The sequence below is a fragment of the Mesoplodon mirus genome (assembly GCF_964341445.2).
Source record: "Mesoplodon mirus genome assembly, chromosome: 5".
Taxonomy (NCBI): domain Eukaryota; kingdom Metazoa; phylum Chordata; class Mammalia; order Artiodactyla; family Ziphiidae; genus Mesoplodon; species Mesoplodon mirus.
Window position 1 is genome coordinate 42550078 of NC_138980.1, and position 25219 is coordinate 42575296.

The window sequence follows — 25219 nt, forward strand, 5'->3', positions numbered from 1 at the left end:
TTCCGGGAGCCTGTGCAGCCCGCCACTGCCGGGGTCCCGGGATCCAGGGGCGGCTTCCCGGGGAGAACGCACGGTGCGCCTCGGGCTGGTGCAACGTCACGCCGACCTCTGCCGCTGCAGGCTCGCCCCGCACTCCGTGCCCCTCCCTCCCGCCCGGCCTGAGTGAGCCAGAGTCCCCGAAGAGGCTGCTCCTTTAACCCTGTCCTGCCTGAGCGAAGAACAGACGCCCTCCGGCGACCTACACGCAGAGGCGGGGCCAAATCCAAAGCTGAGACCCAGGAGCTGTGAGAACAAAGAAGAGAAAGGGAAACCTCTCCCAGCAGCCTCAGAAGCAGCGGATTAAAGCTCCACAATCAACTTGATGTACCCTGCATCTGTGGAATACATGAATAGACAACACATCATCCCAAATTGAGGAGCCCGGAGTCAGTGCTGTGCCTCTGAGGTGGGAGAGCCAACTTCAGGACACTGGTCCACAAGAGACCTCCCAGCTCCACATAATATCAAACGGCAAAAATCTTCCAGAGATCTCCATCTCAACACCAGCACCCAGCTTCACTCAACGACCAGCAAGCTACAGTGCTGGACACCCTAAGCCAAACAACTAGCAAGACAGGAACACAACGCCACCCATTAGCAGAGAGGTGGCCTAAACTCATAAAAAGTCTGCAGACAGCCCAAAACACACCACCAGACGTGGACCTGCCCACCAGAAAGACAAGATCCAGCCTCATCCACCAGAACACAGGCACTAGTCCCCTCCACCAGGAAGCCTACACAACCCACTAAACCAACCTTAGCCACTGGGGACAGACACCAAAAACAACGGGAACTACGAACCTGCAGCCTGCAAAAAGGAGACCCCAAACACAGTAACATAAGCAAAATGAGAAGACAGAAAAACACACAGCAGGAGAAGGAGCAAGATAAAAACCCACCAGATCTAACAAATGAAGAGGTAATAGGCAGTCTACCTGAAAAAGAATTCAGAATAATGATGGTAAAGATGATCCAAGATTCTATTTCCCAGATCCAAAATCTTGGAAATAGAATAGACAAAATGCAAGAAACAGTTAACAAGGACCTAGAAGAACTAAAGATGAATCAAGCATCGATTAAAAACACAATACATGAAATAAAAAATACTCTAGATGGGATCAATAGCAGAATAACTGAGGCAGAAGAACGGATAAGTGAGGTGGAAGATAAAATAGTGGAAATAACTGCAGCAGAGCAAAATAAAGAAAAAAGAATGAAAAGAACAGAGGACAGTCTCAGAGACCTCTGGGACAACATTAAACGCACCAACATTCGAATTATAGGGGTTCCAGAAGAAGAAGAGAAAAAGAAAGGGACTGAGAAAATATTTGAAGAGATTATAGTTGAAAACTTCCCTAATATGGGAAAGGAAATAGTTAATCAAGTCCAGGAGGCACAGAGAGTCCCATACAGAATAAATCCAAGGAGAAATACGCCAAGACACATATTAATCAAACTGTCAAAAATTAAACACAAAGAAATCATATTAAAAGCAGCAAGGCAAAAACAACAAATAACACACAAGGGAATCCCCATCAGGATAACAGCTGATCTCTCAGCAGAAACTCTACAAGCCAGAAGGGAGTGGCAGGACATAATTAAAGTGATGAAGGAGAAAAACCTGCAACCAAGATTACTCTACCCAGCAAGGATCTCATTCAGATTTGATGGAGAAATTAAAACATTTACAGACAAGCAAAAGCTGAGAGAGTTCAGCACCACCAAACCAGCTTTACAACAAATGCTAAAGGAACTTCTCTAGGCAAGAAACACAACAGAAGTAAAAGACCTACAATAACGAACCCAAAACAATTAAGAAAATGGGAACAGGAACATACATATCAATAATTACCTTAAATGTAAATGGACTAAATGCTCCCACCAAAAGACACAGATTGGCTGAATGGATACAAAAACAAGACCCATATATATGCTGTCTACAAGAGACCCACTTCAGACCTAGAGACACATACAGACTGAAAGTAAGGGGATGGAAAAAGATATTCCATGCAAATGGAAACCAAAAGAAAGCTGGAGTAGCAATTCTCATATCAGACAAAATAGACTTTAAAGTAAAGACTACTAGAAGAGACAAAGAAGGACACTACATAATGATCAAGGGATCCATCCAAGAAGAAGATATAACAATTGTAAATATTTATGCACCAAACATAGGAGCACCTCAATACATAAGGCAAATACTAACAGCCATAAAAGGAGAAATCAACAGTAACACACTCATAGTAGGGGACTTTAACACCCCACTTTCACCAATGGACAGATCATCCAAAATGAAAATAAATAAGGAAACACAAGCTTTGAATGATACATTAAACAAGATGGACTTAATTGATATTTATAGGACATTCCATCCAAAAACAACAGAATACACATTTTTCTCAAGTGCTCATGGAACATTCTCCAGGATAGATCATATCTTGGGTCACAAATCAAGCCTTGGTAAATTTAAGAAAATTGAAATTGTATCAAGTATCTTTTCCGACCACAATGCTATGAGACTAGATATCAATTACAGGAAAAGATCTGTAAAAAATACAAACACATGGAGGCTAAACAATACACTACTTAATAACGAAGTGATCACTGAAGAAATCAAAGAGGAAATTAAAAAATACCTAGAAACAAATGACAATGGAGACACGACGACCCAAAACCTATGGGATGCAGCAAAAGCAGTTCTAAGAGGGAAGTTTATAGCAATACAATCCCACCTTAAGAAACAGGAAACATCTCGAATAAACAACCTAACCTTGCACCTAAAGCAATTAGAGAAAGAAGAACAAAAACATCCCAAAGTTAGCAGAAGGAAAGAAATCATAAAAATCAGATCAGAAATAAATGAAAAAGAAATGAAGGAAACGATAGCAAAGATCAATAAAACTAAAAGCTGGTTCTTTGAGAAGATAAACAAAATTGATAAACCATTAGCCAGACTCATCAAGAAAAAAAGGGAGAAGACTCAAATCAATAGAATTAGAAATGAAAAAGGAGAAGTAACAACTGACACTGCAGAAATACAAAAGATCATGAGAGATTACTATAAGCAACTCTATGCCAATAAAATGGACAACCTGGAAGAAATGGACAAATTCTTAGAAATGCACAACCTGTCAAGACTGAATCAGGAAGAAATAGAAAATATGAACAGACCAATCACAAGCACTGAAATTGAGACTGTGATAAAAAATCTTCCAACAAACAAAAGCCCAGGACCAGATGGCTTCACAGGCGAATTCTATCAAGCATTTAGAGAAGAGCTAACACCTATCCTTCTCAAACTCTTCCAAAATATAGCAGAGGGAGGAACACTCCCAAACTCATTCTACGAGGCCACCATCACCTTGATACCAAAACCAGACAAGGATGTCACAAAGAAAGAAAACTACAGGCCAATATCACTGATGAACATAGATGCAAAAATCCTCAACAAAATACTAGCAAACAGAATCCAACAGCACATTAAAAGGATCATACACCATGATCAAGTGGGGTTTATTCCCGGAATGCAAGGATTCTTCAATATACGCAAATCAATCAACGTGATACACCATATTAACAAATTGAAGGAGAAAAACCATATGATCATCTCAATAGATGCAGAGAAAGCTTTCGACAAAATTCAACACCCATTTATGATAAAAACCCTGCAGAAAGTAGGCATAGAGGGAACTTTCCTCAACATAATAAAGGCCATATATGACAAACCCACAGCCAGCATCGTCCTCAATGGTGAAAAACTGAAACCATTTCCACTAAGATCAGGAACAAGACAAGGCTGCCCACTCTCACCACTCTTATTCAACCTAGTTTTGGAAGTTTTAGCCACAGCAATCAGAGAAGAAAAGGAAATAAAAGGAATCCAAATCGGAAAAGAAGAAGTAAAGCTGTCACTGTTTGCAGATGACATGATACTATACATAGAGAATCCTAAAGATGCTACCAGAAAACTACTAGAGTTAATCAATGAATTTGGTAAAGTTGCAGGATACAAAATTAATGCACAGAAATCTCTGGCATTCCTATATACTAATGATGAAAAATCTGAAAGTGAAATCAAGGAAACACTCCCATTTACCATTGCAACAAAAAGAATAAAATATCTAGGAATAAACCTACCTAAGGAGACAAAAGACCTGTATGCAGAAAATTATAAGACACTGATGAAAGAAATTAAAGATGATACAAATAGATGGAGAGATGTACCATGTTCTTGGATTGGAAGAATCAACATTGTGAAAATGACTCTACTACCCAAAGCAATCTACAGATTCAATGCAATCCCTATCAAACTACCACTGGCATTTTTCACAGAACTAGAACAAAACATTTCACAATTTGTATGGAAACACAAAAGACCCCGAATAGCCAAAGCAATCTTGAGAACGAAAAATGGAGCTGGAGGAATCAGGCTCCCTGACTTCAGACTATACTACAAAGCTACAGTAATCAAGACAGTATGGTACTGGCACAAAAACAGAAAGATAGATCAATGGAACAGGATAGAAAGCCCAGAGTTAAACCCACGGACATATGGTCACCTTATCTTTGATAAAGGAGGCAGGAATGTACAGTGGAGAAAGGACAGTCTCTTCAATAAGTGGTGCTGGGAAAACTGGATAGGGACATGTAAAAGTATGAGATTAGATCACTCCCTAACACCATACACAAAAATAAGCTCAAAATGGATTAAAGACCTAAATGTAAGGCCAGACACTATCAAACTCTTAGAGGAACACATAGGCAGAACACTCTATGACATAAATCACAGCAAGATCCTTTTTGACCCACCTCCTAGAGAAATGGAAATAAAGACAAAAATAAACACATGGGACCTAATGAAACTTAAAAGCTTTTGCACAGCAAAGGAAACCATAAACAAGACCAAAAGACAACCCTCAGAATGGGAGAAAATATTTGCAAATGAAGCAACTGACAAAGGATTAATCTCCAAAATTTATAAGCAGCTCATGCAGCTCAATAACAAAAAAACAAACAACCCAATCCAAAAATGGGCAGAAGACCTAAATAGACATTTCTCCACAGAAGATATACAGACTGCCAACAAACACATGAAAGGATGCTCAACATCTTTACTCATTAGAGAAATGCAAATCAAAACTACAATGAGATATCATCTCACACCAGTCAGAATGGCCATCATCAAAAAATCTAGAAACAATAAATGCTGGAGAGGGTGTGGAAAAAAGGGAACACTCTTGCACTGCTGGTGGGAATGTGAATTGGTACAGCCACTATGGAGAACGGTATGGAGGTTCCTTAAAAAACTACAAATAGAACTACCATATGACCCAGCAATCCCACTACTGGGCATATACCCTGAGAAAACCATAATTCAAAAAGAGACATGTACCAAAATGTTCATAGCAGCCCTATTTACAATAGCCCGGAGATAGAAACAACCTAAGTGTCCATCATCGGATGAATGGATAAAGAAGATGTGGCACATATATACAATGGAATATTACTCAGCCATAAAAAGAAATGAAATTGAGCTATTTGTAATGAGGTGGATAGACCTAGAGTCTGTCATACAGAGTGAAGTAAGTCAGAAAGAGAAAGACAAATACTGTATGCTAACACATATATATGGAATTTAAGAAAAAAAATGTCATGAAGAACATAGGGGTAAGACAGGAATAAAGACACAGACCTACTAGAGAATGGACTTGAGGATATGGGGAGGGGGAAGGGTAAGCTGTGACAAAGTGAAAGAGCGGCATGGACATATATACACTACCAAACGTAAGGTAGATAGCTAGTGGGAAGCAGCCGCATAGCACAGGGAGATCAGCTCGGTGCCTTGTGACCGCCTGGAGGGGTGGGATAGGGAGGGTGGGAGGGAGACGCAAAAGGGAGGTGATATGGAAACATATGTATATGTATAACTGATTAAAATTGTTATAAGGCAAAAAATTAAAAAAAAAAATTAGTCCATCCTTAATATAATTTATCCTTGGTCTCTGCACACGGCCTGCTGCCAACTTGAGTTGAGTGTCCTGTGAGGAACTTCAGCGCACGTCCCGAGCTGAAGTGTTGGCTCAGCCATTTCACAAGGAACTCTGGTCTGAAAGGCTGGGGGCAAGACCTCTGCACAGGGCCTGGTATGAGCAAGAGAAACACACTAAGCACAAAGGGAAAAAAGGTGGATGGGCTAGGCCTGAAGTGAGATTACCAGGTTTATGTCCTTTCCAGATGAAATGTAGATCCTCTAGCAACAGGAATAATGGAAGATTTCCCTAAATCTACCCTCAAGCTTTTCCTTAATTCATCTCCGTATGGCTAACAGGGTCTTGGTGCTCTGGCCGGGTGTCAGGCCTGAGCCTCTGAGGTGGGAGAGCCAAGTTCAGGACATTGGACCACCAGGGACCTCCCGGCCCCCACATAATATCTATCAGGAAGAGCTCTCCCAGAGATCTCCATCTCAACACTAAGACCCAGCTCCACTCAACGACCATCAGACAAAATAGACTTTAAAATAAAGACTATTGCAAGAGACAAAGAAGGACACTACATAATGATCAAGGGATCAATCCAAGAAGAATATATAACAATTGTAAATATATATGCACCCAACATAGGAGCACCTCAATACATAGGGCAACTGCTAACAGCTATAAAAGAGGAAATCGACAGTAACACAATAATAGTGGGGGACTTTAACACCTCACTTACACCAATGGACAGATCATCCAAACAGAAAATTAATAAGGAAACACAAGCTTTAAATGACACAATAGATCAGATAGATTTAATTCTAGATTTAATTGATATTTATAGGACATTCCATCCAAAAACAACAGAATACACTTTCTTCTCAAGTGCTCATGGCACATTCTCCAGGATAAATCATATCTTGGGTCACAAATCAAGCCTTGGTAAATTTAAGAAAATTGAAATCGTATCAAGTGTCTTTTCCGACCACAATGCTATGAGACTAGATATCAATTACAGGAAAAAAATCTATAAAAAATACAAACACAAGGAGTCTAAACAATACACTATTAAATAACCAAGAGATTACTGAAGAAATCAAAGAGGAAATAAAAAATACCTAGAGACAAATGACAATGAAAACACAATGACCCAAAACCTATGGGATGCAGCAAAAGCAGTTCTAAGAGGGAAGTTTATAGCAATACAGTCCTACCTCAAGAAACAAGAAAAATCTCAAAGAAACAGTATGGAGGTTCCTTAAAAAACTAAAACAGTATGGAGGTTCCTTAAAAAACTAAAAGTAGAACTACCATATGACCCAGTAATCCCACTACTGGGCATATACCCTGAGAAAACTATAATTCAAAGAGTCATGTACCACAGTGTTCATTGAAGCACTATTTACAGTAGCCAGGACATGGAAGCAACCTAAGTGTTCATCAATAGATGAATCAATAAAGAAGACGTGGCACATATATACAATGGAATATTACTCAGCCATAAAAAGCAATGAAATTGAGTGATTTGTAGTGAGGTAGATGGACCTAGAGTCAGTCAGAAAGAGAAGAACAAATACCATATGCTAACACATATATATCGAATCTAAAAAAAAAAAAAAAGTTCTGAAGGACCTAGGGCCAGGACAGGAATAAAGATGCAGACGTAAAGAATGGACTTGAGGACACAAGTGGGGGAAGGGTAAGCTGGGACAAAGTGAGAGAGTGGCATTGACATATATACAGTACCAAATGTAAAATAGATAACTAGTGGGAAGCAGCCACATAGCACAGGGAGATCAGCTCTGTGCTTTGTGACCACCTATAGGGGTGGGATAAGGAGGGTGGGAGGGAGACGCAAGAGGTAGGGGATATGGGAATGTATGCATACGTATAGCTGATTCACTTTGCTATACAGCAGAAAATAACACAACATTGTAAAACAATTATACTCCAGTAAAGATGTTAAAAAATATATATATATATAATTTATGCTCAATCTATATTAAAATTTCCCAATAGTCTCCAAAATCTCATTTTATATATATGTTTATTTTAGGGTTAGTAGCTATACAAGGTTCATGCCTTGCATTTGATTGTTAATTCACTTAGGTCTTTTTTGTCTTGAAATATTCAGATGCAGCTGATTTTCTTGAATAATCATTTTCCAATGCTGCAAACTTTTAATTTCCAGAGTTCATAAAAAGATGATTTTGACAATTGTTCTCATTTCTTTTATGTAGGAGATGATTTTTGGAGACAATTACTCATCATTTCTACTGACCTCATTCTTCCTTAATATTTTTGCTTTCTTATTTTCCAATGTGATTCTTTCAAAACTTCTCAAACAAAAGCACATTCTTCTTCCCATTACTGTTAGCTGATGTGATACTTCAGTGATAAAAAAAATGGAAAAAAAAAAAAAAAAAAAAAGAAAGAAACACATATTTGAAATGACTGTGTGATTTTGAGGATTCCAGTGTTTATGTGAAAAATTTAACAATTTTTGCAAAGTACTTGGAAATTGATATTGGCTTATTAAACCTCCTTAAGGTAGAATTTTAAAGCTTTGCACGCATTGGAACTCTACCTGGTTTTGGACCAACCCCAGAACAAAACAGAGGCACCTTTTACACACACACACACACACACACACACACACACACACGACTGCAATAAACCTGGAGAACTTGAATGAGGGAACTCACCTTAAAAGGAGAAATTGTATAGTTTTTAAAATTGTATAAAATAAAACCGTTTGCTCTGCTATAAACCACCATTAAAAATCACAGTGTTTTAATGTGGTACTCAAATACCATTTTTGGATCAAAAATTGTCACGGAAGTAATAAATGATTCCAACAACAACAAAAGAAACACAAATACTGGAATCAACACAGATCAGCAGCCTTCTAGCTACAGTTCAGAAGAAAAACCCACTTTCAGAAAGATGACCAAATTCCCAGACTTGGGGTCTAAGATATAACCCCTAGAGTGAGTTAGTCGCTGGAGAAGGAGGGTAGGGACAGCTGAGGAGCCACATGAATGAATTCTGGGAGCTGACACGCCCTCCCGCGTCCTGTAAGCATGGAAGTGCTGCCTCCACTAGGTTCCAGTCTCACAAGTCAGGAGACTCTCAGCCTGATTCAGTTTAAAGTTCTGACCCAAATTCATAAACCCTTTGTCCACAAGACTGAGGATGTGATCGTAACACTCTCTCAGTGTGCACAAATTATACTGAGTGCACCTACACTGTGGATGTACAACTCACACGTGACGTCTAGAAATGTCTAGGCCTATGGAACCACAACTACAACCTCAGAAAGGGAATCAATCCCACCTCCTTCCAGGTGCACCCCCAGCTTTCCAGGGCTCTGTAGCCTCTCTCAGCATAAGTCTCCTTCTATGATGGGTGTAAGCATGTAGGACACCTGCAGGGGAGGCTCCCCAGGAAGAACAACTGGACCTGCAAGTCCTCTTTACAGGCTCAAAGAAGCGTGGATCACTGACTATAGGCCTCTGCTCGGCACTGGAGTTGCTTTGGAACATGGTTGATGTTTTAACTGACACAAATCTGGTGTTTGAACAATCCAGCAAAATAATTTAAACCCATCATTTATGTGGAAAGGAGATAAGAAAATTGTAAGCCACTGTTACTAGTTCAACCAGAAAACACAAAATATCTACTCGTTTCAGAAGAAAAGATGTCAGTTAATGATTATTCCCAAAGCAAGGACCTGGTTTGAAAATATTTAATCGCACTTGAACACTTGGTCTGCAAGTCGCAGCAGACACCACACAATCTGAGAATTTCACTTGAAATCACCCAAAAGTAAAGAATAGTCCTCAGAAACTTACTACACACACCTGGGGGAAGAAAAAAAGCAAAACAAGAATTTGTAAATGGAATGTAATTCTGGAATATTTTATTTTTTCTGAAATTCACCACTTTTGCCTCTTTGAAAATATTTTATACTACTGTCTTTGAAGCTGTATTGATTAAATACATTCTATCTGATTGAAAAATGATGTTTAAATACATGAATAAATCTTTTAAAGGTGACAATCCCAGGGAGGGCCAATGCTGACGGCACATATCACCCAGGAAAGTTTTAAAGAGGAACCTCCACCCATGTCTGTGCCCAGGATGTCTGTGCCCAGGAATGAGGCTGGGAGGAGAGGCACAAGGATTTTGAACAACCTAATTCCAGGAGGTTATTCTTTGCTTTCTTCTCATGGAAAACACCTACAGACAAAAGTAAACTGAAAAAAAAAAAAAAAGGGCCATCCAGGGCTCTGGGGGAAAATGATAAATAGTTAAAATACTGGGTCTGTTTGAAATGTACCACGGAGGACAAATGGTTGATAATGATGCTGCGAATCAGAGAAGGAAAGATGGCTTTGGGAATTTGGGGTGGATTGTGAAAATTTAGGGATTTATTACCAGCCCTAGAAAGAGCTAGGTTGAAGGGACAGGGTCGTGGATTTGAGACTCTGTTACCCAAATAATTGGAAAACTCAAAGAGAAAACGGGTGCCCCCTGGGAGAAAGTAAGGACTGGGGACCCCCCAGACCACAGCTCCTCTCACGCACGAACCACAGAGCCCGCGTCACGAGGGTCCCCTGATGACCCTCCCGGTGGTCACCACACAATCTGGGGCGGACGTGGGGCTGCGGGGCCGGGGCCGAAGCCGCGGCTTGCAGTGACGGGACAGGACACCGGGGCCTCGGCTGCCGGCCCCGCCCCCACGCTGCCGGACGGAGGGGACCGAGGTCCGAGCGGCGCCACTCGCGTCCTCAAGACTCCGGAGTTGACAGCGGGGAGGCCCGGTACCATCACAGCTGGTTCGGGTCAATTCCAACCAACGCCTCCTTCCCTCCCGCTCCACCTCCGCTCCCTGGTAACCCACACTCACCATTTCTAGGTTTCCTGGGTCTCTCTGAATCCTTCCTACGACTCCCATGACCACCGCAGGTCACAGCGCGACAGACTCCGAGGCACTGCCACCCCCGTCATTGAAGGATAGGAAACCGGATCGCTAGCCTGGCCTGAGGGAGTGAAAACGCCCGAGCTAGAGCAGTGCGTCGCCCCACCCACCTGCCCAAGCGGCGCCCCTGATTGGACAGTTTGCAAGGCCGCGTCCCCCAGTGCTTGAGTGACAGCTGGGCGGGAGGACGTGTGACTCTTGGAAACTAGCTTCCGCCCCGCCCCTGTCCCGACCCGTGCTGAGGGCAGCGGGTGGGGCGGAAACCTGACCCAGCCTGATTCCTTTGCGTTGAAACAGAACTTTTTCGCCCAGCTCTATATGAACACATGAGCGCAGGGAATTTCTGACTGAGTTTCCCAATGGAGCAGCTAAGCACAGAGCATGAGGGTAGCCCAGGCAGGTGTATGATCAGGCCACCCAAGATGGCTGTTCTCTCGCTCTCTGTACATCCCCTGCTCTACCAGGCCCTGCTTCACCTACACCCTATTCACATGACTGATCCTCTCTCTTAATCTTAGAGCCTAATCAGTAAATGCTTAGGTACTTGCCCCCGGCTACTGATTGTTCTAATCTTCACATCAGACTATCTCCACTTTCACAGCTTATCAAAGGGGTGGTGAGGTTTCCTGGTAACTGATGAGCCAGTCTGAGGTCAGTTTCCTCCATTACTGGTAACTCCCACCCAACGAAGACCGTTCTGCCTGACATCTGCTGTCTACAGTGGGGTGTAGCTCCAGGAGCCTTCTGCTTCGGACATGTAAGATCCCCTATCCCTTAAACCATTAATTTCTCTACGGCTGATTCCGGGCTCTTTCTTTGGTCTTGAGACTGGGCAGTTAATGGGTTTGCAAACCTGCAGGGTGCAACCCAACCCCTGGCCACACTGGAAAAGAGGGTCTTGTGTTCTCTAGGGGCCAAGTGTGTCGACTAAAAAAATATTCACCACCTAAAAGTTGAGAGTTATGTTTTATTCGGCAGACATACTGAGGACTCCAAGCCTGGGAGGCAGCATCTTAAGCAACCCTGAGAAGATTGCTCTGAGGAGGTGAGGGGGTAGCTAGGATATACAGGAGTTTTGCAACAAAGGGCAGGTAGTAGGAACAAAAGATTACTGTTAATAAGAGAAAACTAGATATCTCAAGTTAAGGAATTTAGCACTTTTCTATCTATGGGAAGATGCAAGAGTCTGGACTCACTGAAATCATTCCTTTGATGTGTACCTCAGCTACAGTATCCTATGTTTTCACATCCTGAGTTTCTTCAGGGCTCACCACTGTTGGGAGTGGCTGCAGTCTGATGGCTGCTAGATGGTAGGTATTCTTTGTTTCCTTCCTGAGTTCCCTCAGGGCTCCCCGGCTCACTGCAGTTGCTGATAAATGTAACATCCTTTGTTTACTGACATGGCAGGCAGGCAGTATTTTATTTCTCAAGGGTTTGGTGTAAGGCTGGGAGGCCACTCATGGAACTGTGACCCTTTTTCAGAAACACAGAAACTGAAATGTGACCTCATCATCTGTAATAAAGAATTTGGCTTCATCTTAATCTTCAGTTTTAAGTTATTTTTTATTTTTTTAAAATTTGGCTGCACTGCACAGCTTGCAGGATCTTAGTTCCCTGACCAGGGATTGAACCTGCACCCTCAGCAGTGAAAGTATGGAGTCCTAACCACTGGACCACCAGGGAATTCCATCCATTTAAATCTTTGATCCTTGACAGCACTGAGCTTTCTTCCATCCATCAGTGGTCCAACCCCACTCATTTGGTACTTAAGAGACGGAATCCCAAGCACTTGGCTCTGGTGGGAAATTTGAACCCTACAGTCCTAGTTGGGCTCAAGGACTCTTTTCAGTCTAAGCACAGGGTGTGAGATGTATTCATTAAATTCTCAGGTAAGGACATTTATTTTAGATTAGTTTTTGCCTTTGTCCCTAGAGAACTTGAAATGTAAGCGACTATAATATCCCTAAGACAACTGATTCCTATTTCACTAATGTAAGAAAACAATAAATCGTTATGTAAATTTGAGATGCACCTGGAACCTCTTCCCCCACCCCCAGATTTGTTGAGGTATAATTGATTAATAAAATTGTCTATATTTGAAGATTACAATGTGATGATTTTCTGATCTACATATACTATATTGTACATTTGTTAAGACAGTGGATTAAGAATTCTCACCACACATACACACAAACAATGTGAGGTGATGGATGTGTTAACCTGGAAACTCCAAGACGCTGAAGAGACTGGATTGCAGAACTCTTGCATTGCAAAGTGCTTAATGCATTTATTTACTTATTTCAACAGCTTTATTATGATATAATGTACATACTATACACTGCACCACTTTAAAGTGTATAATTCAGTGGTTTTTGGTATATTTATAGATAAATGCAATCATCACCACAATTTTTGAACATTTTGGTCACATCAAAAAGAAAACTGTCTCCCCTTTATCTGCCATCCCCAATCGTCCCATCTTCCTCCTCCAAACCCCAGCCTTAGGCAACGCCTAATTTACGTTCTGTCTCTATAAATTTCCCTTTTCAGGGTTTTCATATGAAAAGAATCCTAGTATCTATGGTTTTTGTGACTGACTTCATTGATGTAGCATAATTTTTAAAAAAGGGACAACCGTGTTGTAGCAGGTATCAATTGTTCATTCATTTTTATGGCTGAAATATATTCCATTGGATGGATAAAACATGTTTTGTTTATATATTCGTCTGTTCATGGATATTTGGTATGTTTTCACCTTCTGGCTACTATGAATAACATTGCTATAAATTTCATGTACAAGTTTTTGTTCCAACATGTATTTTTCTTGGGCATATACCTAGGAGAGGAACTAATGGATCATATGATAATGCTAGGTTTAATTTTTGAGGAACTCCAAGACTGCTTTACAGAGTGGCTACACCAGTTTATATTCACACCATCAGTTTATGAGGGTCAAATTTCCCCCCATACCCCTGACATTTGTTATCTCACTTTTTGATTCCAGCCATCCTAGTGGTTTTTTTGTTTGTTTTGTTTTTAATAAATTTATTTATTTATTTATTTTTGGCTGCGTTGGGTCTTCGTTGCTGCACGCGGGCTTTCTCTAGTTGTGGCGAGAGGGGGCTACTCTTCGTTGCAGTGCGTGGGCTTCTCATTGTGGTGGCTTCTCTTGTTGTGGAGCACAGGCTCTAGGTGCACGGGCTTCAGTAGTTGTGGCGCAAGGGCTTGTGGGATCTTCCCGGACCAGGGCTCGAGCCCGTGTCTCCTGCATTGGCAGGTGGATTCTCAACCACTGTGCCAACAGGGAAGCCCCTTAGTGGTTTTGAAGTGGTATCTCCCCGGGGTTTTGATTTTCATTTCCTTGATAACTAATGATGTCCAGCACCTTTTCACATACTCTCGGCCATCTTTGTATATCTTCCTTGGAAAAATGTGTATTCAATCCTTTGCCACTTTTAAATTGACTCATTTGACTTTTTATAATTAAGTTATATGAGGTATTTAGATATTTTCGAGACAAGTTTCTTATCAGATATACAACTTGCAAAATTTTCCTCCATTCTGTGGGTTGTGTTTCCATTCTCCTGCTTTAAAATTTTTACTTTTAATTCTGGTAATGTACACATGCCATAAAGTTTACATTTTCAACATTTTAAAACTGTATAGTTCAGTAGTGGGAAGTAAATTGACATTGTGAAACTAATCTCCAACTATTTTCATCTTGCAAAACTGAAACTCTTTTCCCATTAGAAAAAAAGTCCTCTTCATTATCCCGTTACCCCAGCCCCTGGTAACAACCACTCTACTTTTTATTTCTATAAATCTGACGACTCTAGGTCCTCATACAAATGGAATCATACAGGGTTTAACCTTTTTTGACAGGCTGATTTCACTTAGCATAATGTTCGTAAGGTTCATCCATGTTGTAGCATGTCTGAATTTGCTTTCTTTTTAAAGCTAATACTCCATTGAATGTTAAGTGCCAACTTTTTTTTTTTTAGTTTAAAAAAATTTTTACTTTCTTTATTTAGGCTGTGTTGGGTCTTCGTTGAGGTGCACAGGCTTCTCAATGTGGTGGCGTCACTTGTTGCAGAGCATGGGCTCTAGGCGTGCGGGCTGCAGTAGCTGTGGCACTTGGGCTCAGCAGTTGTGGTTCATCGGCTCTAGAGCGCAGGCTCAGTAGTTGTGGCGCACGGGCTTAGTTGCTCCGTGGCATGTGGGATCTTCCTGGACCAGGGCTTGAACCCATGTCCCCTGCATTTGGCAGGTGGATTCTTAACCACTGTGCCACCAGGGAAGCCCCAGTGCCAAGTTTTTTTGATCCACTCACCTGCTGATGGACATTTGGGTTACTTCCACCTTTTGGCTATTGTGAATAATGCTAATAGACACACGAGTGGACATATATCTGTTTGAGTTCCTGCTTTTAATTCTTTTGAGTACTTACCCAGAAGTAGAGTTGCTAGATCAAATGGTAACTCAGTTCCAAATATTTGATGAACTGCCATGTTGTTTTTCATCCTGGCGACACAATTTAATAGCCTCAGCAATAGCACACAAAGATTCCTAAGGGTGTTTTCACTTTCTGGATGGTGTCCTTTTTTTTTTTTTTGGCCGAGCGGCATGCAGATCTTAGTTCCCCAACCAGGGATCAAACCTGTGCTCCCTGCAGTGGAAGATCAGAGTCCTAACCACTGGATGACCAGGGAATTCCTCAATGGTGTCCTTTGAAGCACAAAAGTCATTAATTTGATGAAGTCCAATTTACCTATTTTTCCTATTCCTACCTATTATTTCCTATTTCCTACCTATTATTGCTCTTGGTGTCATATCTAACAGTATTTTGCCAAATCCAAGGTCAGAAAGTTTTCCCTATGTTTTACCTAAGTATTTTATTTATTTTTTTAACATCTTTATTGGTATTATATTGTTTTATGTTTAGGTCTTTGATCTTTTTTGGTAAATTATTGATTATGGTATGATGTAACAGTACAGCCTCTTTCTTTGCATATGTCTATCTAGTTGGCCCAGCACCAATTTATGAAAAGAATATTCTTTCCCCATTTTCGGTACCTTTGTCAAAGATCAGTTGACCAAAGATACAGGGGCTTATTTCTCAGTTCTCAATCTGTTCCATAAATCTGTATGGTCTAGGCTTGTGTCAGTTTCACACTATCTTTTTTTTTTTTTTTTTTTTTTTGCGGTACACGGGCCTCTCACTCTTGTGGCCTCTCCCGTTGCGGAGCACAGGCTCCGGACTCGCAGGCTCAGCGGCCATGGCTCACAGGCCTAGCCGCTCCACGGCATGTGGGATCTTCCCGGACTGGGGCACGAACCCGTGTCCCCTGCATCGGCAGGCGGACTCTCAACCACTGCGCCACCAGGGAAGCCCAGTTTCACACTATCTTGATTACTTTTGCTTAGTATAATGCTTTTGTAACGGGATAGCCAAATCTGACTACACGTTGGATCTATTTCTTTTACTTTAACCTTTGTTTTCCGCTGCTTTTGTTCACTAAAAAGATACTGTCTATACATAATGGCCTGCCTTGGGGAACCCTGCCCCTCTGCCTGAATGTTGAACCAAAGTGCCTTTGTTCAGGGAAACATCTGGAACCTGTCCACCTGTGGATGGCTACAGGAAAGAAGAAATTAACACATACCCTCCGAGGCTGGCCATTCCAGGTGATATTTGCAAAACTTATGGCCTTTTTACTTTACTTCCTCATCTCCTCCCCCTCTCTGTGTTATAAAAGAAACTGGCATCCAAACCCCAATAAAATGGTTATATTGAGACTTTGGTCTGCCATCTTCTCCATCAGCCGTCTTTCCAAATAGAGTCGTGTTCCTTGTCTCAACACCTCGTCTCCGATTCATTGGCTGTCGTGCGGCGAGTGGAGCGAGAGCTCGGGCTCGGTAACACTTTGATGTCAGGAAATATTAATACTACTACTTTGTTTTTCTTTCTTTTTTGGGGGGGGGCGCACTGAGCAGCTTGTGGGATCTTATTTCCCTGACGAGGTATTGAACCCAGGCCCTTGGCAATGGAATCTCGGAGTCCTAACCATGGGACCACCAGGAAATTTCCTGTTTATCTTTCTCAAGATTGGTCTGGCTATTCTAGTTCCCTTGAAATTCCACATAAATTTATGAAACAGCTTGCCAATATCTATAAAGGTTACAGCTGGGATTATGATAGGTATCGTGTTGAATCTCTAGATCATTTTGTGGAGTAGCAGCAACTCAACAATGTGAAGTCTTCTGAACCATGAAATTGGGAGTTTTCCCATTTATTTATACATTTTTTGATTTCTTTTACCATGTTTTGCAGTTTTCAGAGGATTTGTTTTGTACTTTGAGTTTAGTTTGTTGTTCTTTTTCTAGTTCTCTGAGGTGTTAGGTTGTTAATTTGATATCCTTCTTTCTTAATATAGATGTTTATCACTATAAACTTCCCTTTTACTACTACTTATACTGCATACAAGTGTCCTGTTTGGATATCCCTAGAAAGCCTATCTTAAGTAGCCTGTGTCTAGCAACTCTCTGTTTCAATTCACTCTTTTTATACTGGAGCCCTGTTGATATGGTGGTAAGGTATTTGGGTGGGAAAATGTTCTTTTATGTTATGATTAAACTTGTAATGTTTTGGTGGGACAAAATCCCTTGACTGTAAACTTCAGAACAGTTTCTTAGCAAAAGATTTATTCCTCATCTTTTGTAGAGAGGAAATTTGAAGGGTCTGGGAGTTGTCCTCTTTCCCCAATAAGATAAGGTTTTAGCAAATAAGTTTTCTTTAAGGAATGGTCTAAGTTACAGAGAACAGAATGCTTTGTGTGTTTATCATTTTCTGCATGAAGAATGAGGTCATTTTTTCCAGTCTTCAAGGTGAGAACCTGCTTTGGATCCTGCAGGAGAAACTGATGAGTTTGTGGGGTTCCTTAAGACTGAACTCACTAAAGCTTTTAACTCTCAAGCGAGTCCAATCTGGGTTTCCAGTAAATTCATTGTTAACATTTTCTGTGCTCCTAGAGTTTGTGGACTCCAGTTGTTTCTCCTCCAGGTAAGTGGTTATTCTCTATATTCACCTGTCTCTCATTTTTGGGAGCATTGTTATGCCATGTAATCTCAAATCTCTCTTAAATCTAAGAACAGGTATTGCTTTTCAGGTTCATCAGGTATTTTCTTGTTGTGAAGACAAGAATGATCACTCTGAGGTTTTTTTTTTTTTTTTTTTTTTTTTTTTTTTTTTTTTTTGGTACGCGGTCCTCTCACTGTCGTGGCCTCTCCCGTTGCGGAGCACAGGCTCCGGACGCACAGGCTCAGCGGCCATGGCTCACGGGCCCAGCCGCTCCGCAGCACGTGGGATCCTCCCGGACCGGGGCACGAACCCGTGTCCCCTGCATCGGTAGGCAGACTCTCAACCACTGCGCCACCAGGGAAGCCCCCACTCTGAGTTTTTATATATTGGAACAGAAACCATCCATTCACTTGTGTTGCTCACTTGTGAGACTACAGCATTTTTACTTATTCTACTGCTAGAGCCCATGTAAGAAGCTTCAAAGGTTTTCTTTTGTGACCAATGCATCTAAAAACATTATCATACGTGGATGTCTGTATTTGGATTTCTTTTCCTCGTCTTATAAAAATCCCCTACCCTGAATGTGTGTTTATAACCCCAAAGACATGTTCCATCGTAACCACGTTCTGTTTTATCACTGCCCTTTGGAGGCAGGATCAACCCCCTACCTAAAATGAATCAGATGTTAAGACTGCTGTCGCCACATGCATCAAGAAAATTTTTAAAAAATTATTACACAAAGGTACTTTCTAAGGAATGTAGGGTAAGTGGTTTGAGGTGGCTTGAGCAAAGGAGAATGGGTTGGCCCTTTAATGTGTACAGGGGTAGAGGCTGTAGGTTTTCAAGTTTGGACCATACTACCTGCTGACACAAAAAAGACAGGGGCATGTGTCAACCTTCCTAACTTGTTTACCCATTGTGGGCCAGGCAGGGTGAGCAGTTGTCTCAAGCGGATTGAGTCAGATATGAAAAATGAAGTCAGTGTCTTTCCTAATGTTTACTCCTTAGGTTTACTGACTGAATGATGACACATCTCTGTAAAAAATTAACAAATAGAAACCACAATTAAAATAGAGTTGAGAGACCAGAAGGGGGAGTTCTCACACTCTAGGACATAGCCAAGCCCAACAGGAAAAAAAAAAGACTCCTCTTGGTTGCTGGCAAGGACTCATTCAATGAAAAGCCATGGACTCTTTGTTTCCTACAGCCCTCCCACCTTCCTTTCCCTCCCTCTGAAAGTGTTCTTTCCTTGCTGTGTGGGGACTTGTCTATGGCTTGCCATAGTTCCAGACCCTGAATTGTGGTTCTCTGCTGATCCCAAATAGACCCATCTTTGCTGGAGAAATATGTAGCACAAGCAACATAATTCAGATGACAATGCCTGAAGAAAATATTTGAATTCAGTCATCCCAGGGTGTTGGAGAGAGCTAGGAAAGTGTCAGTATACTTCCAGAATTCTGTTCAAATGTTTTAGTAATGTAATTACTTATTTTATTTTTTGCCCTTTAAAAAATTTTTTTATTTTACATTAGAGTACAGTTGATTTACAATGTTGTGTTAGTTTCAGGTGTCAGCAAAGTGATTCATTTATACATATACATATATCCATTATTTTTCAGATTATTTTCCCATATAAGCTATTACAGAATATTGAGTAGAGTTCCCTGTGCTATACAGTAGGTCCTTGTTGATTATTTTATATATAGTAGTGTGTATTTGTTAATCCCAAACCCCTAATTTATCTCTTCCCCACCCCCCATTTCCACTTTAGTAACCATAAATTTGTTTTCAAAGTCTGTGAGTCTTTCTGTTTTGCAAATAAGTTCATTTGTATCACTTTTTAAAGATTTCACATATAAACGATATCATATGATGTTTGTTTTTGTCTGGTTTACTTCACTTAGTATGATAATCTCTAGGTCAATCCATGTTGCTTCAAATAGCATTATTTCATTCTTTTTTATGGCTGATTAATATTCTATTGTATATATATATATATATATATATATATATATATATACACCACATCTTCTTCCATTCCTCTGTCAATGGACATCTAGGTTGCTTCCATGTCTTGGCTATTGTAGATAGTGCTGCAATGAACACTGGGGTGCATGTATCATTCTGAAGTACAGTTTCCTCAGGATATATGCCCAGGAGTGGGATTGCTGGATAATACGGTACTTCTATCTCCAGTTTTTTAAGGAACCTCCATACTGTTCTCCATAGTGGTTGTACTAATTTACATTCCCACCAACAGTGTAGGACAGTTCCCTTTTCTCCACACCCTCTCCAGCATTTACTGTTTGTAGACTTTTTGGTGATGGCCATTCTGACCCGTGTGAGGTGATACCTCATTGTAGTTTTGATTTGCATTTCTCTAATGATTAGTGATGTTGAGGATCTCTTCATGTGCTTCTTGGCCATCTGTATGTCTTCTTTGGATTTAGATCTTCTGCCCATTTTTTGGTTGTTTTTTTTTTTTGATATAGAGCTGCATGAGCTGTTTGTGTATTTTGGAGATTAACCTCTTGTTGGTTGCTTCATTTTGCAATTACTTATCTTAATTTGTTGTCTCATTTGTTGTGTTCCTGGGGCACCTTGCTAGTGGAGCCTACCCACGTGCAGCCAGCAACCCTTTTAGGGGAACAGAACTCTCTCTGATGGCTAATAGTCAAAAGCCAAGTGGTCATCAGCTACCATGACTGCCAAGGAGTTTTCCTTCAAGGAAAACATCTGAAGTATTAGCTGTCTGCCACCTACAGTTACAGTGTTTTGGACATTTCGTGGTTGGCATTAATGGTGTGTTTGTTGAATGACATCATGTGTGACCAGGTCAGTGCTAGTGACTTTCACTACAACAAGCACCTGAGTGCAAATGGTAGGAAAACAGCACATTTGTGTTGGATGAGCTGGAGGGATTTTGAAGGAGGGTGCCCAAAATGAAATACTGACATGCAGGGTACACAGATTACAGGTGATGTTAGGAGGAAGAGCAGGGAGTGGGATAAAACAGTGGTGGCCAGGGTGCACCATGACAGTCAACTGAAGACCTGCATGAGTGACCAGTCTGACAGAAATGTCTGGTATAGAAAGGCCTCTACTTATAAGGTGCCAGTAAGCCTGATGATCAGACCAAGTTATTGGCCCCAAAGACTGGGGGAGTGAATCTAAGTAATGCCTCAAGCAGCAGGAAGACCTAACTCTAAGAAAGCAAGGTTTAAGTGGGCATTAAGATAACCTATGAGGGTTGTATACTAGGGTTGTAAGAGAGGTACAAGGTCTACTGAATGCCTTTTTCAAGAACCCAGTGTTTTGTTTTTCATAATTCAGTTGATAATATCAATAATATATAGAGTGTCTTGGTGAGTCATTTCATTTCGGTTTCAGTAGGTTCACGTATGATAGAATGAGTAATTACTCTATACAAGTATCTACCATAGTCAGAGCATAGCAAGTAGTCAGTAGAGGGAGTGAGGGGCCCTAGAAAGTCTGTTTGACTTTCTGACTTCCCTGGTGGCGCAGTGGTTAAGAATCCGCCTGCCAATGCAGGGGACATGGTTTTGAGCCCTGGTCCGGGAAGATCCCACAGCTGCGGAGCAACTAAGCCTGTGTGCCACAACTACTGAGCCTGCCCTCTGGAGCCCGTGAGCCAAAACTACTGAGCCCACGCACCACAACTACAGAAGCCCGCGTGCCTAGAGCCCGCGCTCCGCAACAAGAGAAGCCACCGCAATTAGAAGCCCGTGCACCGCAATGAAGAGTAGCCCCCGCTCGCTGCAACTAGAGAAAGCCCACATGCAGCAATGAAGACCCAACACAGCCAAAAGTAAATAAATAAAATAAATTTATAAAAACAAAACAAAACAAAAAAACAATGGATCTCCATTTCCTTAAAAAAAAAAAAAGTCTGTTTGCCATCAGCTGTAGGGACCCTTTCCTTGGTCAGGAAAGTATGTCCCTTGATTATATTATCAGTGTTGTGTTTGTTCACATGAAGTGCATCATTGGTTGGTCACTAAGTTAGCCATGGCAGAAGAGAGAAGTCCTTTGACTTTTGCTTAAACTTTAGAAGTCTCTACATGGTTATGGATTACAGGGACTCACAGGGCCAAGGTTAATACCATCAGATCTCAGGTGCAATGATATGAGCCTCTGCAGACTGAGGTTTAGTATGTGCTGTATAAGCAGTGGCATTGATTTGTACTTGGGTATGGTGAGGCAAATTATTCTCAGAGTTCTTTATTTATTTATTTATTTATTGTGGTACGCAGGCCTCTCACTGCCGTGGCCTCTCCCGTTGCGGAGCACAGGCTCCGGACGTGCAGGCTCAGCGGCCGTGGCTCACGGGCCCAGCCGCTCCGCGGCATGTGGGATCTTCCCAGACCGGGGCGCGAACCGGCGTCCCCTGCATCGGCAGGCGGACTCTCAACCACTGCGCCACCAGGGAAGCCCCATTATTTGTTCTTTTAGGGGATTTCTCTTGTTCTTTTTTTTTAATAAATTTATTTTATTTATTTATTTTTGGCTGTGTTGGGTCTTTGTTGCTGCACATGGGCTTTCTCTAGTTGTGGCGAGCAGGGGCTACTCTTTGTTGCGGTGCGTGGGCTTCTCACTGCGGTGGTTTCTCTTGTTGCGGAGCACGGGCTCTAGTCACGCGGGCTTCAGTAGTTGTGGCTCGCAGGCTCTAGAGCGCAGGCCCAGTAGTTGTGCGGCATGGGCTTATTTGCTCTGTGGCATGTGGGATCTTCCCAGACCAGGGCTCGAACCCGTGTCCCCTGCATTGGCAGGCAGATTCTCAAACACTGCGCCAGCAGGGAAGCCCTCTCTTGTTCTTTTAATTGGGAGTAGTTCCTCTGCTTTTTCATTTTACTTACCTTTCTCTGCTTCTATGAATTTAGGAGAAACAGTTACCTACTGTGGTCTCAAAGAACTGATTTTATGTGGGAGAGTCCCCGTGTAGATTGTGTAAGTCCAATATTTTTGGTTTGAGGGCTGTTTTTGGTACGGATGCCAGTCATGTCTTTCCTCAGAGTGTGCTGACGGTTATCCCCTTGTTAGGGGGTGTGACAGGTGTTGTGGCGACCAGCACCTGCACTGGATGTTGGGTTGGGCCTCCTCTTTGCTAAGTGCTGTCAAAGCCCTGTTGGGGGTGGGGTCTGCTTAGCAGTTGGAGTAGAAGCCATAAGGGTTGGGTTCAATAAGGCTCTGTTGCCCTTAAATGTGTGCTCTGTTCCCGAGGAGATGAACACTAAAGCAAGTGAGGCCCGTGTGGTCACAGAGAACCTATGCATCACCCATGAACACCTCTGCAGTTCTGCCCAGAAGCAGCCCAACATCACATCCCTTTCTCCATTGTCTGTCCCGGACCTAGTGCTAGGCTGGTGCTTGGGACCAGGGTGTTGTGGCTTCAGGAAGTGGTTGTGCTGCCACCTGGGACCTGGGCTGCTTCTGTGGTAGGGCTCTCCCAGGACCTGTCTGCCCCAGATGCAGCTCCAAGCTGTGGTGTAAGGTGGATGGAACCAGAGCGCTCCCTCCTGGAGACATGTGATCCTGTGACACTGCCACCCACCACCTGGTGTGCGGCCAACAAAGTCCTCTACTGCTACTGCTGGACTCACCACTGCCTTTTTTTTCTTTTTTTTCTTTTTTTTTTTTGGACTGTCCCTCTCGGCTTGTGGGATTTTAGTTCCCCAACCAGGGATCAAACCCGGGGCCCCCAGTCTTACCCACTGGACCGCCAGGAAGTTCCCAGACCCACCACTGCCTTGGACAGCTGATAATGGGCTCCTATGCCAGCCCCGCCCCTGCCACGTGCAAGCTGACAACGGGCTCCAGACCACACCCCTGGCCCTCCACGCTGTTCCCCGAGCAGCTAGACTGAGTCCTCTCCCAGGGCCCATCCCCCAGCCATCGTGCTTACTAGCAGGCCAAGCGGCAAGGGTTTTGGGCTGGGAAGTGCAGCCCTCAGAGCCAACCTCTCCACTCTGATTGCTGGCAAGCCAGCACGCACACGCCTTGTGAGCAGAGTTCAGGCTCCTCCAGCCCCTCTCTCTGTGCTGGTGGACCTCCCAGCAGGCAATGGGGTTTCACATGGTGAGGCCCTGCCTGTGTGGACCCTCCCGCCTTCACAGATTCCCTCCTAGGGGAGCCAGTCCTATCCTGATGCCTATTTTTTTCCCCTTCCTACTCGGTTATGTGGGGACTTTTTTTTTGTACATGCCACGTGGCATGCGGGATCTTAGTTCCCCGATGAGGGATAGAACCTGTGCCCCCTGCAATGGAAGCCAGGAATCTTAAGCACTGGAACGCCAGGAAAGTCCCTATGTGGGGATCTTTTTACAGGTTTAGTTGTATGAGATCTTCTGGGGAATTCCCTGGCAGTGCAGTGGTTAGGACTCGGTACTATCACTGCAGGAGCCGGGTTCGATCCCTGGTCAGGGAACTAAGAACCTGCAAGCCACACGGTGTGGCAAAAAAAAAAAAAAAAAAAAGATCTCTTCTGCCAATTTCCATTTGGTGTTTTGTGAGAACTGTTCCTTATGTAGATTTTTTTTTGGGAGATTAGGATGGACATATATACACTACCATGAATAAAATAGATAGCTAGTGGGAACAAGCTATAAAGCACAGGAAGCTCAGCTCCGTGCCCCGTGATGACCTAGATGGGTGGGATGGGGGTGGGGAGGGAGGTCCAAGAAGGAGGGGATATAGGTATCCATATAGCTGATTCACTTCATTGTACAGCAGAAGTTAACACAACATTGTAAAGCAATTATACTCCAATTAAAAAAAAACCTACTTTATGTTCTCTTCAAATGTGCATGTACATGGAAAGATATCTATCTCTCCTGCTCTCAAATCCAACATTTACCTCTTTTCTGCTTGAAATTCCCGTTGGCTAATACCTGACCAGGGACCACGAGACTATGGAAGATATTCAAAATGCTTGCTTATGGAAAAATTAAACCAAAACAACTTTAGCCAAGAAGTGAAACCAGGAAGCACATATGTTATATAAATTCCAGGACTTCCCTGGTGGTGCAGTGGTTAAGAATCCTCCTGCCAATGCAGGGGACACGGGTTCGAGCCCTGGTCCGGGAAGATCCCACATGCCACGGAGCAACTAAGCCCGTGCGCCAC

At 42.4% G+C, this 25219-nt stretch overlaps 1 protein-coding gene across 1 annotated transcript in view; it reads right to left on the bottom strand.

Annotated features, from left to right (window-relative positions):
• LOC309805307 (uncharacterized protein) overlaps positions 1-25219 on the bottom strand; it is a gene marked incomplete at its 5' end in the record, with an annotated part of 53083 nt that overhangs the window by 15321 nt on the left and 12543 nt on the right. Inside the window, 2 exons of the mRNA XM_082623238.1 lie at positions 10927-11011; positions 11109-11236. Coding sequence (XP_082479364.1) covers positions 10927-11011; positions 11109-11236 — 213 coding nt within the window. The remainder of the gene's footprint in view (positions 1-10926; positions 11012-11108; positions 11237-25219) is intronic.